General features: G+C 34.2%; 1 protein-coding gene across 2 annotated transcripts in view; it reads left to right on the top strand.

The window, feature by feature from the left end:
* Nucleotides 1-17,746, top strand: part of Tfec (transcription factor EC) — a 53,261-nt gene that overhangs the window by 12,944 nt on the left and 22,571 nt on the right. For both annotated transcript variants that reach the window (XM_048340098.1, XM_048340099.1), the window contains exon 2: nucleotides 12,398-12,649. In XM_048340098.1, the coding sequence (XP_048196055.1) occupies nucleotides 12,470-12,649 (180 nt within the window). In that variant the 5' untranslated portion in view covers nucleotides 12,398-12,469. The remainder of the gene's footprint in view (nucleotides 1-12,397; nucleotides 12,650-17,746) is intronic.

Here is a 17,746-nt window from a genome sequence, read left to right as displayed (position 1 = left end):
TAAAGCTATACAAGGTTCTAAGACATCTTTGATGACAAAGACATCAACTTATCTATCTTACAGAGTCACTACAAACACCTGGAAAATATTTTTGAAGGGTTAAAAATGATATGTTTTCAAATATAGTTTTTCTGTTTTCCTTTTAGTTTTCAGTGAAAAACATTATTTCTCCCATTTAAAAAAAGTTGTTTGTGTCCTCAAATAAATATAGAAAAGAGATCTTAATTCTTTATCTCTGAAATTATAGTAAAAGAATTCTTATGTATTTCATAACTATGATAACTTTCAAAATTTTTTCAAAAGTAATGGAAACAAAAGAAAGATCTTACAGAGACTATATCTATCCATTGTAAGGTTTTTTTTTCAATTTCTCATATACATTTATTCATTTCTTATATTTATTCCCAAGAGAACGAAGTTTAAGGAAACTGAAGATTAATAATCATATTATTTGCTTAGAATAAGCCAGACTGAAACTAAAATTGTTTTTATGCTTCCTCATTTCCCTCCCTCCCACTTGCCTTTAGTGTTTGGTAAAATGGAGTTATAATAGCAAAGCATAAAACAAGAAAGAAAAAAAAAGCTAAGGTTTTTCTTGGAGGGAATGCTAGGTCCCAAACAGCATGCTTTTATGATATAATATTAGAGATTAAAGTAGATAAAACCAACTTAAAGAACAGAAAAAGTTATTATGTTTTAGAGGCAGATTTTAATTACAGTATAATTGCCTCTGCATGATAAGAAAACAGATCTTGTAATATGTGGTGACTACAACAGATAATGTGAAACAAGAAATAAACAAAAGCCTAATCATGAATGAAATAAGTTCCACTAACATGGAGAAAGCAACCTCAACAACTTTTCTAAAAGAGAGAAGAAGCATAGATTAACCCATATTTGTACGTATCTTATAAGTCACACTTTTTTTCTAATAATGGATGCTAATGTTCAATTATGTTATCTTAGAGAATAAGTAACAAAGCTTTCAGCTGGGAGAATTCCTTCTCACAAGCAGAAGATGAGAAATTAAGTCCATATTTTGCTTGTATGTTTATGAGCAAGCCTAATAACCTGCATGTGTGCCAGTTTCTTATCTTTGAAGAAAGGGTGAGAGGAATGCTTACTTAAGTCATTTGAATACTTTGATTCAGCTTCTGAATATGGCTACTATTATTTTGCATTCTGGAGCTTTCATCTATCCCATGACGTCCTGAATTAATGTTTCAAGAATTTTTATAACCATAAAAATTTAAAGCAGAAGTACATTTCTTTGATTCTAAAGAATTGTTCTTCAGTTACAAGGGGAAGATAAAACTATGACAACTATGTCACAAAGGTCTTCCTTATTTGAAAGCCCCAAGAAATTTGATTAATGTAGATATTGTAATGACAGGTACACTTAAAATATGGAAAGGCAAAATCAATTATGTTTAGTAGTTAAGTAAAACAAAGAGAAGATCAGTTTTACTTTTGCTCAGAAATACTAGTGAGGTCTACAAAAATTGAATGATAGAAGTGTGCTTCTGAAACGAAGCCATTTCCTGCAGTTTGTCAATCAAAATGAATAATCTCAAAGTCTCATTTTCAATTAGATTATTTTAATATTTAACTACCTAAAATGCCCCAATCATCCTCTGTAGAAAATGGTTACACTAGAATACTGCAGTTCTAATGATGACATGTTATTATGATAGAAATGACTTCATTAATTGATGATCATATATCAACCCATAAAGTAAGTAGATAAAAGATAATAAAAGTTTTCAAGTCAAAGGAGGTATAAAACCACTCAAATTGTTTAGAATTTTTTCAAGGATAAATCTTTGTAATTTCTTTTTATTCTCATAAATATATGTAATTTCCTTTGTTACATATCCTTATAAGAGCTGACAAGGCTGTTACCATACTGGTATTATCCCAAATCCAAACATTAGGATATAAGAAAAATGATAACTATAGTGCATTTGTATCAGAAAGATATCAGAAATTGAAAATGTAATAAGGTTTGAATATTTATCACACTTCTCATTTTTGTGTCTTTAGGTTTATTTTGGAACATGCAGACTTAAAAAATTTCACTGGTAACTTCTTAAGATATTTGAAATCTGACATTTTACTGAAGTCAGTCTTGTTTCTCTTTTGTTGATTTAAGAAGCATCATGTCTTCTAGCTTTATAAGTCTTAAAAAATATTGATGTTTAAGATCTAATGCAATCAGAGAAACCATTTGAACTGAAAATTTGTGACACTTTACTAAGCCTAGCTTACATAACTGAGTTGTGCATTTCCAAATTATTTAATATAAATTGTAAATACAGCTGTTGCTATTAACATTAAAATAAAATATTGTTATGTATGGATGATATATTTTTTAAAAAGAAGAACATGTTTTTCCTTCATTCAATTTGTCTAGTTAGGAAGGACAATTTTTCATTTCATTATATATCCCAGAGATTTGAAGTTTGTTTTGTGATGCCCTATATGTATTCTAATATAATCATTAACTAACAATGTATTGAAGTCTATCATAAGTGTTTATTCATTTACTCTGTTTTAAGAGGTGGGGCCTTACAATGTTGCACAGGCTGGCCTGGGACTCATCGGCTTGGTCAATTCTGCTTCAGCATCTTTAATGCTGAGATTGGTCTCAGCATTAAATGCTGAGCCCAGGTTTGGGCTGCAAATCTTCATTTGTACTAAAGTATTAAAAATAATTGTGTAGATTCATTTACATTTTATTGTATTGTGAGGTTTTTATGGTATCATGTTAAATCAGATACGTATGAAGCGTGGTTCCCATCCCACATTTGTTTCAGTCAAAAAGTAATGACAAAGCACTATCCAAAAGCCTAGGGTTAGATGTTTTTCAGAACTCTGTGTTTCAAATTCATATAATCTGTATCTTTTGATATCCACTGGGGTTCCAAGACAGCACTCTAGAGTCCAAAACATGAATGCAGCTACAGCAAAGTCTATGTGTATTTATTGTAAGTGGGTTACAAATCAATGGTATTAGTCACCTCACTTTAATTCATACCTGACTTTGTCCGTCAGAGGGATCATGCTGCTCTTAAAATGTCTCCTGTTCTTCACAACTTTTGAGGGCTTGGAATAGTAGATAATGAGTTTAGAAACTGATAACATGAGAGCGGTAACATAGGTGAATTAAAATAATCAGTTTTTAACTACACCAAAGCACTGAATGCAGAATTTTGGAAATAGAGAAATGTATTTATTTCTTAAGGGGGCCTTACCTTACAGTGTAATGCATGAAAAATTCAAATAATCACTTTGTAAAATGTGTAAAGAATAATAAATCAGTGAAGCTAATATAAAAAGAATGTTTTCAATTATTTAATCAGAAGATGGGCATCTAGCACATCCAGTTCTAAGTTCTCTCATCTTCTGATTGTGTTCTTCTTATAATCCTTCTACGTTCACTCTATCAGTCACCATCTTTTTGGAAAGGAAACTATATCCTTTATATAACAAAGCTCAGAACTTACAGTTAAGTTTCAGACTTCTATATTTACCTCTTTTACAACCCCTCCTGGACACTTTCAAAGTATCAAAAATACAATATATTTAACCCCAAATTTGCGATTCTCTGTCTTGTTAAAACCTTATCATCCCAATGATGATCATCATCTAATTACTATCAAGTTACTTCAGCCAAAGACTCTACTGTCATTCCCTAATATGTTTCTTAACGTATCTTCAACCCAACTCTGGAGTCTATATGACCACTATCCTCTAATCACATGGCCCTATTTTGAGTAACTTTCTTAATGAAAATTCATTTACCTCTAAAAAATTCATTTGACTGAACTTCTACTAATCCTCCCCAGTGATAAAGCAAATAAGAAGCATTTAAATATAGAAAATATTGCTGATATTGTTTCTCTTGGCCTCTGTAGTCTCAAATCATGCTACAATCTCTCTCCTCTGCTCTACTCTGTCCTTTTAGAGTATTTTTCCTTACTCTGTTTCCTCCCAAACTCTGATTCCTATACATGATACCCCATCTCATTGACAAGCTTTCTCCTATTCTTCCTTTAGTTACTTTATATTAATTCAGCAGATGTAGCTCTCCTATCTTCCTCAGGGAACTCCTCCTTCTGAAATTTTCCTTTTCCTACATGTTCAGTTATGTTTATGTCCCTGTCTTATCACCAGAGAGACTTGAAAATATATAATCATTTGTATGATTCTTGGATCAAAACTTGTCTTTTCTACCTGCCATAAGCTACATGAAGAGCAGCCCCATATTTGACTTGGTAACCATTGTGACCCATTATATTCCTAGCATACATAGTCAAGCATGAATTTGTTAAAAAGAATGAATCAGTGAAATTGATGGCAGAAACTTACTTTTATTAGAGTGTCTTGTTCATATTTTATCTAGGTCATTCTGCTTGATTTTATGAAACATTTTACTTTCATAAGACTTGTCACATTGTATTATAATTATATGTTTAAATATTGATCTCCCTTAATAGACTGTGAATTCTTTGAAGAATGTGTTATGTCTGTTTTGTTATCATTATATCCCCAGAACCTATTATAGTAGCATAAAACCTGATGTATAGTAGTGATACAAGTTATTTATGTAACTTGACTGGGGATATTTGCTGAGCGGTAAGGCATCTGCCTAGGAAATATGTAGGGAACCCCAGATTCCTTTCCCCACACTCAAAAATATATATAGAACTACAAGTCTTTCAAATATATGCCACATATATTTCAAAGATGCATGGCTTAAGTATTCAGGATGTTTTTCAGTTATTGATGTGGCCAGTTGACTATAGTGTACAGATAAATGAATATATGATGTGATTATTTTTGTTAATGGATGAACAAATTCAAATACACATATATTAAAAACGAGGTCAGATTAAATAAAACACATTTGTTTGCTTTCTTTTCCATGATGCACAGTGGTATCAAGAAACTAATGTAAACAAATGGATAGGCATACATGAATGGAGCTAAAAGAGTTGTAAGAGAAGCATTAGATTTTATAAACTTAATGCAATTCCTCATCAGATGCAAAAATTTTTTATCACTAGAGTGGAACTGAATTAGGAAAGCTCTGCTTAATAATATCCATGTCTTTCTAAAGTATTTTAAGTGTGGACCTCTCCTTAAAGACATACTACTGGAATTATCCAAATTCAAATGATTGAGACTGAAGAAATATGTTACAATCACATTTTATATCATTATCCCTTAAATAGCTTTGGATTATATAATACTCAACTGAAATACACTGACAGTTATTCAGAAATCTAAGTAAAACTTTTGATGAACTGAGTCCTACTTTAGTTCAGCAGTTATATCTCAATCAGACAAGCTCGACTGTATAATTTTAGGTTTAGTCAAGATGAGATTTATGGGTATATCATATCCACAGACTTCTGTGAGGAAAGTAAAATTTGAAGAAATGAGTTATTAATCTTTACTGCAGAATATTAACAAATGTCATGAGGCTTTTATGAGTTGTTACCTAGGAGGTAGTAGATTCATAAACCCCCAAAATAGATTTCCTTTTATACACCTCTGGTATCAGGAACATAATTAATAGTTACCTATTACTCACTTGTGAAGTCCAATTTTTTTTACTTCATTTATTAATTTCAAGTTTAGTATAAAATTGACAAATTAAATAAGAGCTGTCACATCATAGTGAGTAGGATTGGCTATTATGCTGTCTAATATGTATGAAGGCACACACATATACACACATACACACACGTGTGTGTGTGTGATTTATTTACTATCATCAAGGAATGTATTTGCTATATTAGCTAAATATGTGGCTGAAGATGTTGTATTCATTTTCCTACTGAGGTCTAAAGACTTTCCAACTGATGATCGAGACAATTACTTTGTAATGTTTGCTATGATTTTTAGCATTAAGTGTCTAAAGACCAGTACCAAGCAGTTGATTCATCTCCTCCCAGCTTCTTTGCCCTCCGTTTAGACAAGTGGTCTCTTATATGGATAGTGACACGGGGGTCACAACCTTGCTTTCTAGAGAGGAATCACTTTCCCTTTGGGACTGACTTTAATGAAAAGCAAGCTCTCATTAAATGTTTGCTGAATGAATGTTGAAAGAATTAGCTGAGAGCTGTTACCATTATACCAGGTTTTGTCTCTAAAAAAGATAACACTTTTTAAAAAGCTATAACAAATATGTCCACTTACATGTGAACTATATAAAAACACATATGATGTATAGAAATATTTGGTATGATACAAGTAGACAGTCATGGAACACAAAATCATGTGGTTAGTGGAGTTCTTCAAGGTTAGTGTTTTTCTTCTTTTGGTATAACTACTCATTTTCTTTTGCTTGCTTATAACATTTATTCTCTTTGCTATTCACCTAGTATGCTATAAAGCTCATTTAAGATCTGCATTTTATAGAATATTGGAGAGTACATTAAAGGAGGAAAGTACTCATCTTGGAGAACAATTTGAATACTACTGTATAAAAAGGTGCATATCCTTCCATGTAAGGTCTCAGAGAACCCTTCCAGCCTGCACTGATTGTCTACTCTGCACTAATCTATAGCTCTTCTGCCTACCAAGGGATTTTAGGTCCAAATGCAAATACTATATGTCACTAGGTAGTATTTATTTGATTTTAATTACTTTCTAACTAAATCTTTTGTGAACTGTATATCACCCTCTGAGAGTGACCTAGACTCTGGAATTTAAAACCTATATGCTCTGAGAATCGTCTTTAGTGTTGCTTCAACTGTCATAATCAAAATCATATGTGACATTCCCATGCACAAGTTCTCAAGAATTTCTACTTTGATTACTCTCCAAACAGAAATAGAAAAAGGGAAAAGAAAATAAAATTGCAGATGCATGTACTTTGTAGTCTGGGGGATATTCTCTAATGTTTCCTTTAAATTGGAAATGGCTTTTAAAAAATTCTTCCTGATAACATTTCCCTGTAACTTGTTGGGCTTTTGTCTGTGATTCTAGTTATTTTTAGGTACATTTATTTGCTCAGTAAGCATCTTGCCTCTGGTTCTCCTAATGGGTCTAAGCTGAATTTTTTTTTTCCAAGGACATTGGTAAATGTGTTTAAGAAATCTTCCTGCAGTGGTCCTGGAATTGAACATCCAGAATATGGGCACAGAATTCAACTGCAAGGTGACAAGCACAAGGAGATACTGGGTAGAGACAGGACTGCCAGGAATGATCAGCTTTAAATGTTATGAAAACATAAATGAGTTTTGCTTTCAGGAAGCATGGTGTCTCTTCTGCCCCTTGTCACAAGTTTAAAAAAGCTCATATCTTGTACAATGTAACCCGAGGGTTCCAGTTTTTTATTAAAGGTAGTGTAACTCCTTCATACAATGAATGGAAAGGAGCTAGTAAGGATTTTGGAAAATGAGCTTAGCTTCCAAAAAGCAGTATGGTTTCTTTTTTCTTTTTCTTTTTCTTTTTTGCCATCCCTGGAGCTTACCTCAGGGCCTGAGCTGTCCCTGGCTTCGTTTTACTCAAGGCTAGCACTCTGACACTTGAGCCACAGTGCCACTTCTGGCTGATTTCTATATATGTGGTGCTGGGGAATTGAACCCGTCTTCATGTATACAAGGCAAGCACTCTTGCCACTAGGCCATATTCCCAGCCCGGCAGTATGGTTTCTTATTCCTACCAACTAAGAATAAAAATCTCCATTGTTTTATAGACTTGCCAGCATTTGACCTTGTTAATGTTTTGAATTTTAGTATTCTAACGATAGTAACCTCTTGCTTTAATGTTCATTTCCATAATAACATGTGCCATGGAGCATCTTTGTGTTTGCTTATTTGTCAACTGGGTATCTTTCCTGATCTGATATCTGATCTGATATCTTTGGCTAATTTTTCAGTGATGTTATTTTCTTTTTATTGTTGAACTTGGCTTTTCTTTCAATATGTTGAATATTTCATTATTCTGTATATCTTTTTCAAATATTTTTGCCTGATAGGACTTTTTATTAGTACCAAGCAGGAAATTTTAATTTTAAAGAAATGCAGCTTATTACATTTTTTTTAATGTCTAGGGAGTTGGCAACATGAGTAAGGTCATCTAGCTATTCTCCTATGTTATCTTCTAGAAGGTTTTATATTTATCATATAGGTCTTTGATGCATTTTGAGTTTTTTTTTTTGTGAAAGATGTAAAGTAGGTAACTGGGCTCATTTTTTGACAACTACTGTAAACCTACCGTTAAATAACATTTTATCAACTTATAGGTAATGGGAATGCCTTATAATAACAAAGTAATCCCAGATTCTACTTCTTGTCCTTGTATCAAATTGCTTACATTTACTTATTCATAGGTATACATAAGCCTACATATACACACACGTGCGTGCATGCACACACATGTATATAAACATACACTTATGTATGCCTGTCTAAACAAAATTAATAAATATCATATTGCTATGATTTTGTAACAAATGTTGTGTTGTATCAATTAAAACTAAGAAAACTTTAAAAAGTAATTATGCCTTCTCTTATGAATTCTCTAATGCTTTTCTTTATGTAGGTCTGAGGTTTTTATTTGTATTATTTACTATTATGCTAAACAACTTCTTTGAACATTTATTTGCATGGGTGAGTTGAATGGAACAAAATATTTGAAGCACTTAAAAATATCCTAGCCAGGCAAGCCTCTAATCCTAGCTACCTAGCTACTCAGGAGGCTGAGATCTGAGGATTGCCGTTCAAATCCAGCCCTAGCAGGAAAGTCTGTGAGATTTTTTTTTGTTTTGATTCATCACTGGAATTTGAATTTTTATTGTGAAAAACTATATATACATTCATTACATAAAATTTGCTATCTTTAATGTTTTAAATGTAATCTCAGTTTTACAACCATCACCTCTCATCCATCCCTAAAACTTTTTTTTAATTATTACTTATTTGTCAAAGTGATGTACAGAGGGGTTACTGTATATACTGGTGTTAGAACTAGGGAAGGGAAACAGAATATCAAAATCGAGAGATAAAGGATAAAAAGACAAATGACTCCAAAAAAAATACTTACAAAACCATTTGGTGTAAACCAACTGAACAACTCATTGGGGGAGAGGGAAAAGGGAAGGAGGGAAGGGGGAAATGAGGGAGGAGGTAACAAATTGTCAAGAAATGTACCCACTGCTTTACGTATGAAACCGTGAGATTTTTGTCTCCAATTAAGCACCAGAAAAGCAAAAGTGGTGCTATGGCTCAAGTGGTAGAGTAATAGCCTTGAGCTGAAGAGCTCAGGGATAGCACCCAGGTCCGGTGTTCAAGACCCACGACCAACCAACCAACAAATAAATAAATTACTTAATTAATAAAAAATATCCTAATTGTTGTTCACTTTTGGCAAAAAATTTCACAGAGTACAATATTCCAGATACTCTTTCCTGTCTCCTCATATTTTTAAGTATTTCACTCCATTTCCTTATTATGTGCATGTTTTCTGAAAAAAGTCAGACATAATTCTTATCTTGGCTCTTTTACAAGTGAAATGAAATTTTTCTTTGACTTTTTGTAATTTGAATATGATATCACTAGGCATGAAAATTTGCTTATTCATTTCCTTTTTTTCCCCTTCTTTTACTTGTTCTCCCATTCTTTTCATACTCTTTGATGGTTTCTGAGGTTTCTGGGTCCATGCTTTGATGTCTGACAATTGTTTTGAGAAATTGTCATTATTTTCATTTATTTCTTGCTTTGTAATCCTCTGGTATTTTCATTACATAAATGTTAAACTTTTTGTAGCTATTCCACATACATAAGTATTCTGGTTTAATAGTCTTTTATTTTTCCTTGTATTTTTTTGTTTTTACTTTCCTAATAAGGAGTTCTCAGACTCAGTCTTAATTCAGTGTGTCCTGTCTATTAATAAATATGAAAGTAGTTCCTCATTTCTGTTGCAGTGATTTTGATCTCTAGCACATCTTTTTTATTCTTCAATGGAATTTACATTGCTCTGTTTCCATTTGCCCTTCTGTTCTTTTATGTGATCTATTCTATCGGCACCCCTGGCATAATAACTACAGTTGTTTTAATCCAGTCTGATAAGTCTAAATGTGCCTGCCATACTGGATCTTGATTGTGATTATGTCTCTGTGTCTTCAGATTGTGCTTTGGCTTTTAAATGGGCTCTTTAATTTTTTTTATGACCATAGATGATGTCCTGTGCTTAAAGATTAAATAAAATGACACATGCTTCTGTTGTTGCCTGTATTGCTAGCGTGATGATTGCCCGTAATACTACCTAATAGATTAGAAACTCCTAGAATCCAGGGCTCACATGTATAACTTCTCTTGAACTCTTAATGTAACACTAGAGAAAAGTAGTAGATGCTCTCAGAAGTTAATGGATGAAGAGTGAAAATATAAATTCTTATTCAGCATGCTTTCTTTCAGACATGAGATATTTTGTTTGTCAGTATGCATTGTTCTTTAGTTCATAGTTCCATACTGCATGATTACTACCCTTGTGAAACTGAAAATGTGATTTATAATGTATGTTTTGTAAATGTACACAGATTTAGAGGGATTAACTTAAAACTGTACGATAATCTAAATAGCTACCCTTAAAAAATTATCAGCAGCAATTTAATGAAACGTTATTTTACAACTTTAAAGCTCCTAGTAATATAATTAGTAATATGTGTAATCTTTATTACCAATCTTAATCTTTTTTATATGACTGAAAAATTATTTTATGGTAGTACAATTAAAATAATGCTGAAAATGTCAGTGTAACAGAATTAAACTAAAGTAACTACTACAATATTGTACCCCAAACCAGCTAATTTAAATGCAAAAGACTTTGTAAAGGCTATTTATCTGAGCTAATGCATGTTAAGGGATTTAAGGAGTAATTTGTGTAACTGAAATAAAAAGACAAATAAGCACTGTACAGCAATCTTTGCTGTTGTTTAACATGGGGGAAATATTAAGTAGGTTTATATATGGGCCACTTGAGTAAATGTACTAGAAGCTACATCATAGCTTAGTAAATATAGTCAACTGGCAGGCAATACTGCATTCATAAGCTTTTAAAGGGAAAGCGAGATGCTCAAAATTGCCCTTTCACAAATGATGGGTTAACATTAACTATGATAGCTAGACTGAAGATGCTCAGAATTTTAATGGCATGTTTTGTTGAAGGTATTCAGAATGTGGGACAGCTGTTTACTTGGCAATGCCAAAGGAATTTCCATCTGTCAATTCACAATAAAAACCCACCATGTCATACACACACACAGACACACACACACACAGACACACACACATTTATCTGATTTGGAGAGTGGAAGGGGAGCACAGCAATGGTGGGACAAAGGGTGAACCAATTCATTAGTGATAGTCACTGGATACTACATTGGAAATGAACTATACAACTTGGGGGGGTGGGGGTCAGGAGAGGAAAAACTGGGAGAGAATGAGGAGTGAGTGACACTGTTCAAAAGGAAATGTCCTCATTACCTAACTTATGTAACTGTAAGCCCTCACCTTTACAATAAAATAAAATAAAAACACCAAACCCCCAAAACCAAGCCACCACCAATTTAGTTATAATGTCGAATATTTTTATAGTTTAATATTTTTTATATTTTTGTAATGTACAATATTTTTACATAATAAAACTGGAGCTAGTACAGAATTGGGAAAATACTGAAAAGTTGGAAAAAATTGGCTAGATTTGTCCCACTCCTAGAACATCACAGTTAATATCTAGTATGTAACCCTCATGTATTCACTCTTGTAATTTTGAATATTCTTGATTTTAAATTATGTTTCACAGAATATTTACATGTGATATAACATAATCTAAGAAATATGTATTACATAAATACCACTCAAATTATTGTTTTCTACTACATTTTCCTTATTTTAAACTTTCATTTTCTAAGACCCACACAAAAATGTTTTTGCTTATATATTATTTTCTAATTGGTAGTGCTATTTGCTCTTAAGAGCTGGATAGGGCTTGGAATATGGCTGAGTGGTAAAAGTGCTCGTCTTGTATTCATGAATCCCTGGGTTGGATTCCCCAGCACCATATATACAGAAAAAAGCCAGAAGTGGTGCTGTAGCTCAAGTGTTAAGAGTGCTAGCTTTGAGCAAAAATAAGCCAGGGACGGGCCCTGGCTTGAACTCAGTGCCTGAGTTCAAAAAACAAAGCAAAACAAAAGAGCTGGATAAAATTGAAGATGTTTTAATGGCCTTTTTCTTTCATTTTAAGTGTGCATAAAGATAGAAATATAGACGCTAATGTGAAAAAATGGTAGCTGTTACTATGTGGTTATTGAAGGAGACTGGAAAGAGACTGATAAATTCAATGATTCTTCACAATGTATTTGTTGGTTCTGATTCTGTAGGTTCCAGCATACCTGGAGAGTTCCACGAAACCTCAACTGCAGAAGGCCCAGCAGCGGCTAGGACCACCCTTTATGACCCTTGACCACCAGATCATCAGCCAGAGTCTCAGGCATTCCCACCCTCCATCACCAAGCTGTGTGCTTTTGACACAGTATGGACACACAAGTCCAGACAGAGATACTGGCCTCATAGGAACTCATCACACCGAGTTACTAACTCTGGGGAAAGATAATGGCAGCGTGGAATGGCATGTATGTCTAATGGCTGGTTCTAAAGCTGTAGCTTAAAAACAAAAAAGTAACTTAAAAAAACTGAAGTTGACTGTTTTACAGTGAACATCTCAAATACCTATTAACAAAAGTAACATCTTAATTGTTATGAATAATAAATGATAATTCATTTTTCAATACTCTTCAATTAAGTACCAGTGACAATCAAGATAAGCACTAAAAGCTGTGTGCTAGTGGCTCATGACTATCATCATAATTCCTTAGGAAGCCAAGAGTGGAAGACTTCATGGTTCAAGGCCAGTCGTAACAGAAAAGCTGGAAAAGCCTTATCTGAAACTAACGAGCATAAAATTGGGCTGGAAGTGTAACTCATGGGATAGACTGCCAGCCAAGCAAGCAAAGTTAAGCCACAGTACTACCAAACAGTACTGCACTAACAATGACATCTGTTTACAAGTTTAAATTCTAATTGTAAAGGTTTTTTGAGTAACTTCAGTATTTAGAAAACTTATCCATAATTTTAGTATCTTAACCACAAAATAGGCAGAAATTATTTAAATAGCAATATTTTTGTGTTCTAAAATATTCATTAGAATAAATCTTATTGTACTTAATATTTCATGAATTTTGTCAGAATTTTTTCTGTGTTCGCTTTTATTACATTAATTTATTTTGGCAGTGGTGGTGCTGAAATTCTGGGTCTTGTCTTTGTTAGGGAAATACTCTACCACTGAGCTACATTGTTGGCTCTTTAAATGTATTGATTTCTATCTTCCACAAATTCTTACCCATTGTCTACTAAACAACGAGCAATTAATAGAGGATACAAATAAATTAGAATGTTGATATCTATGTAGTTTATTTTTATTGTGACTTGTATGTCAATGAACCATCAAAAATGGATTCATGAAACAACAAGAATTTGGAAAAAGCAGTGATATCCCAGTTTAGCAAACTATACTTTCTCTACTGTTTTCCATTTGAGTAGTGCTCAAAATCCCATTATTTGAATCCAAACGATAGAAGAAAATTCTTTAGAAACAAATTTTATAATTATCTAGAAAAGAGAAGGTGTTCAATAAAAATAAAACAATCATATAGTAGGACTCTCAGATCTAAACAGAATGTAGATTTCTACTTGTATATTTACTTAAACTTTTCAATAGTGGATATGTAAGGAGCTTTCAAAAACTGGCATACAGACCCAGCTTCTCTATTCACTTAGTAAAGAGCATAAAAGATATGTAGAATAAAAATCATCTCAACTGCAAATATTGGAGCTATACCCAATATGACTTATGTTACTGCCACTACTTTATTTTTTTTCAAATTATCAAACTGATGTACAGAGAGGTTACAGTTTTATACGTTAGGCATTGATTACATTTCTTGTACTGTTTGTTACCTTGTCCCTCATACACCCCTCCCTCCTCCCCCTTCCCCTTTCCCCACCTGAGGTGTTCAGTTCACTTACACCAAACAGTTTTGCAAGTATTGCTTTTGTAGTTGTTTCTCTTTTTTTACCCTGTGTCTCTCAAATTTTGGTATTCTCTTTCAATTTCCTAGTTCTAATACCAGTATACACAGTTTCCAGTATACTCAGATAAGATTACAGAGTTAGTGTAGGTACAACCACAGGAAGGTGATTCAAGAACATCATCAATAATAGAAGCTACAGATACATATGGGACGTTGAAAGTAGTTACAACTGTGATATAACAATCGTTTCCATAACATGGAGTTCATTTCACTTAGCATCATCTTATGTATTCATAAGGGTATAGCTATTGGGCTCTTGTGATCCTCTGCTATGACTTACCTAAACCTGTACTAATTATTCCCTATAAGGGAGACCATAGAGTCCATATTTCTTTGGGTTTGGCTCACTTCACTTAGTATAATTTTTTCCAAGTCCTTCCATTTCCTTACAAATGGGGCTATGTCATTCTTTCTGATAGAGGCATAAAATTCCATTGTGTATATGTACCACATTTTCCTGATCCATTTGTCTACTGAGGGGCATCTGGGGTTGGTTCCAGATTCTAGCTATGACAAATTGCGCTGCAATGAACATTGTTGTGCTGGTGGCATTACTGTGATTTTGTTTGTGGTCTTTTGGATAAATACCCAAAAGTGGGGCTGCTGGGTCATAGGGGAGTTCTATATTTAGCCTTCTGAGGAATCTCCATACTGCTTGCCAGAGTGGCTGAACCAGTTTACATTCCCACCAACAATGAAGTAGGGTTCCTTTTGGCCACATCTCCTCCAACAATTGTTATTGTTAGTTTTCTTGATATATGACATTCTTACTGGGGTGAGATGGAATCTCAATGTTGTTTTGATTTGCCTTTCTTTTATGATCAGTGATGTAGAGCACTTTTTCATATGTCTCTTGGCCATTCTCATTTCCTCATGAGAGAAGTCTCTTCTTAAGCCTTTATCCCACTTGATGAGGGGGCTATTGGTTCTTTGCGGTTTTGTTTTGGAGGAAGGTAATTTTTTTAGTTCTGCATATGTTTTAGATATGAGGCCTTTGTCTGTTGAATGGCTGGTAAAGATCTTCTCCCAGTCTGTGGGCTTTCTGTTTATCTTGCGAGCTATGTCCTTTGCCGTACTGCCACTACTTTCAAAGTTCATTTTCTTGCATGGAAGATGGATTTTAAAGGGACAAGTTTCCAAATCTCAAAGTGTATGACTATACAAGACAATTAAGCACATACATATCTTCTGCATTTCTCTCAGAATGGTTTTTAATTTGTCAGATATATATCTTGCTCTTGCTTTTAATAAGTCTACATATAGAAAGGATTTGTCAATTTCTACTAGTCTGTCTGATAGTAATAATTGAAAACTTAGTTGCATGGTAGTGAGGAGTTGAAAGTTTCAAAGCATGTTGTTTCCTACTGGCAAGGGGCACAAGGGCCATAGACAAAAACCCTCTGTTTTTCTTAGTCATTGTCATTTATGTATGCAGAATTGTCTTCCAGATATCATAGGTGTCAATTTGACCATGGTTTATCTTTAATAATTTTAATTACTATATAGCTTCAATTGCAGATAGTCTTTCAGATACAGACAGCATGCATACTACACCACCTATTTAGGAGCATGTTTTCAACCTTTTACCTCTCACACATACTTTTTTTTTTTTTTTTTTGACCAGTCCTGGGCCATGAACTCAGGGCCTGAGCACTGTCCCTGGCTTCTTTTTGCTCAAGGCTAGCACTCTGCCACTTGAGTCACAGTACCACTTCTAGCCGTTTTCTATATATGTGGTGTTGGGGAATTGAACCCAGGGCTTCATGTATACGAGGCAAGCACTCTTGCCACTAGGCCATATTCCCAGCCCCATACTTTCTTTTTTTTTTTTTTTTTTTTTTTGGCCAGTCCTGGGCCTTGGACTCAGGGCCTGAGCACCGTCCCTGGCTTCTTCCCGCTCAAGGCTAGCACTCTGCCACTTGAGCCACAGCGCCGCTTCTGGCCGTTTTCTGTATATGTGGTGCTGGGGAATCGAACCTAGGGCCTCGTGTATCCGAGGCAGGCACTCTTGCCACTAGGCTATATCCCCAGCCCCCATACTTTCTTATTCTCTCAAAAAGTATTTGTTTTTGAGTTAACTTCTCACCTTTTAGGACAGGTTGAGCTCAAGTTCACAAATTCTCTTGGTTCAGCCTGTCTGGAAGTGTAGATATTTGCTGCCCCGTACGCAACTGAAAAAATATCTTAATGTTTATATTTTAAAATGTCCAAACATAAGGGCATAATGGAGCCACCATTTTTAGTGTTTCTTTCTCTTAAGTCTTATCCTTCTGGGATAGTAGGGGACATTTCAGTCATTCAAAGAGGTTCCTCACAAATCATTTGGTAGTACAGGATAAGTCTATGCCAGTCTCCTTAGCTTCAAAATTGGATGATGGAATGTAGAATGGCTTGATATTAAAGATCTCTGCGAGAGATACACAGATAAAAAGCGAGAAAGCATTTCATAATATGTATCTTTTGAAAATAGTTTTAAATTTGGTATTAAGCAGTGACAAGACCCTTTTTCATTAACCACTGTCTCTGTCCCAGACTTGTGGTTTAGCCTCCCTGGGCCACTCTGAGTTCAGTAATGGTTCCCTATAACTCTGATCTTCTCACATCACTTTTTATTTATTTATTGTCGGTCCTGGGTCTTGAACTCGGCCTGGGAACTGTCCCTGAGCTTTGTCTTAAGGCTAGAGCTCTATCACTTGAGCCACAACACCATTTCCAGGTTTTCTGAGTTGTTAATTGGAGATAGGAATGTCAAGGAGTTTCCTGCCCTGGGCTAGTTTTGAACTGGTGATCCTCAGATCTCACTTTCCTGAATATCTAGGATTATAGGTATGATTCCCCGGGCGCCGGCTCTTACATCACTTCTTTACCTTAGCTTTTTTCAGTCTCTACCAGTTGTCTGAACAATTTCAGCTTACCCTGAAACACTGTTACAAAATTTGTACTCTTTCCCTTGTGACTGTCTGGATGAAGTGATAATTTCTGAGATTTGTGTCAGTATTTGTATCATGTTGACAATAGATGCACTTATAATGATATTTTCACGATACATGTTACATTTCAAATGTTGAAGTAAACACATTTTCTTGTTCTCTAGCTTGTTAATTTCTTGATGAAAATACTGTACCTTATTCCTATTTGTATGTCTAGATCCTAAGACTAACTTCTGTGCAATAATATAATCTGTGTGTATATATTTGGTGAATATGTAAGTCAATGAATAATAAATGCAACGAACCTCTTTGTTCCTGGGTTATACTGTCTGTGGTCTATTTCCCCAGAAAAATTTGAGCTCCATGAGGGCAGGAACTTTATCCTCTTGGGTGACACAATACCATAATAAATATTTATAAATTTATAGTTGTTCAATTAATATACCAGTAGCATTCTGATTTATGTACAAATCATGTATGGACAATGTTTTAGTGGAAATCAACATTTGATTCAAGTTGGCCAATGGTCTTGCTTAGAAGATAATATTCATGACATCTTAAGATATTCTTCAGGGCCTGGGGTATGTGTTTTAAGTGATAAATGCTTGCCCAGAAAGTATGAGACCCTGAGTTCAAGCCCTGGTACCAG

Source organism: Perognathus longimembris, chromosome 2 (genome assembly GCF_023159225.1).
Source record: "Perognathus longimembris pacificus isolate PPM17 chromosome 2, ASM2315922v1, whole genome shotgun sequence".
Lineage (NCBI taxonomy): Eukaryota > Metazoa > Chordata > Mammalia > Rodentia > Heteromyidae > Perognathus > Perognathus longimembris.
This window is presented reverse-complemented; position numbering and strand designations above follow the sequence as displayed.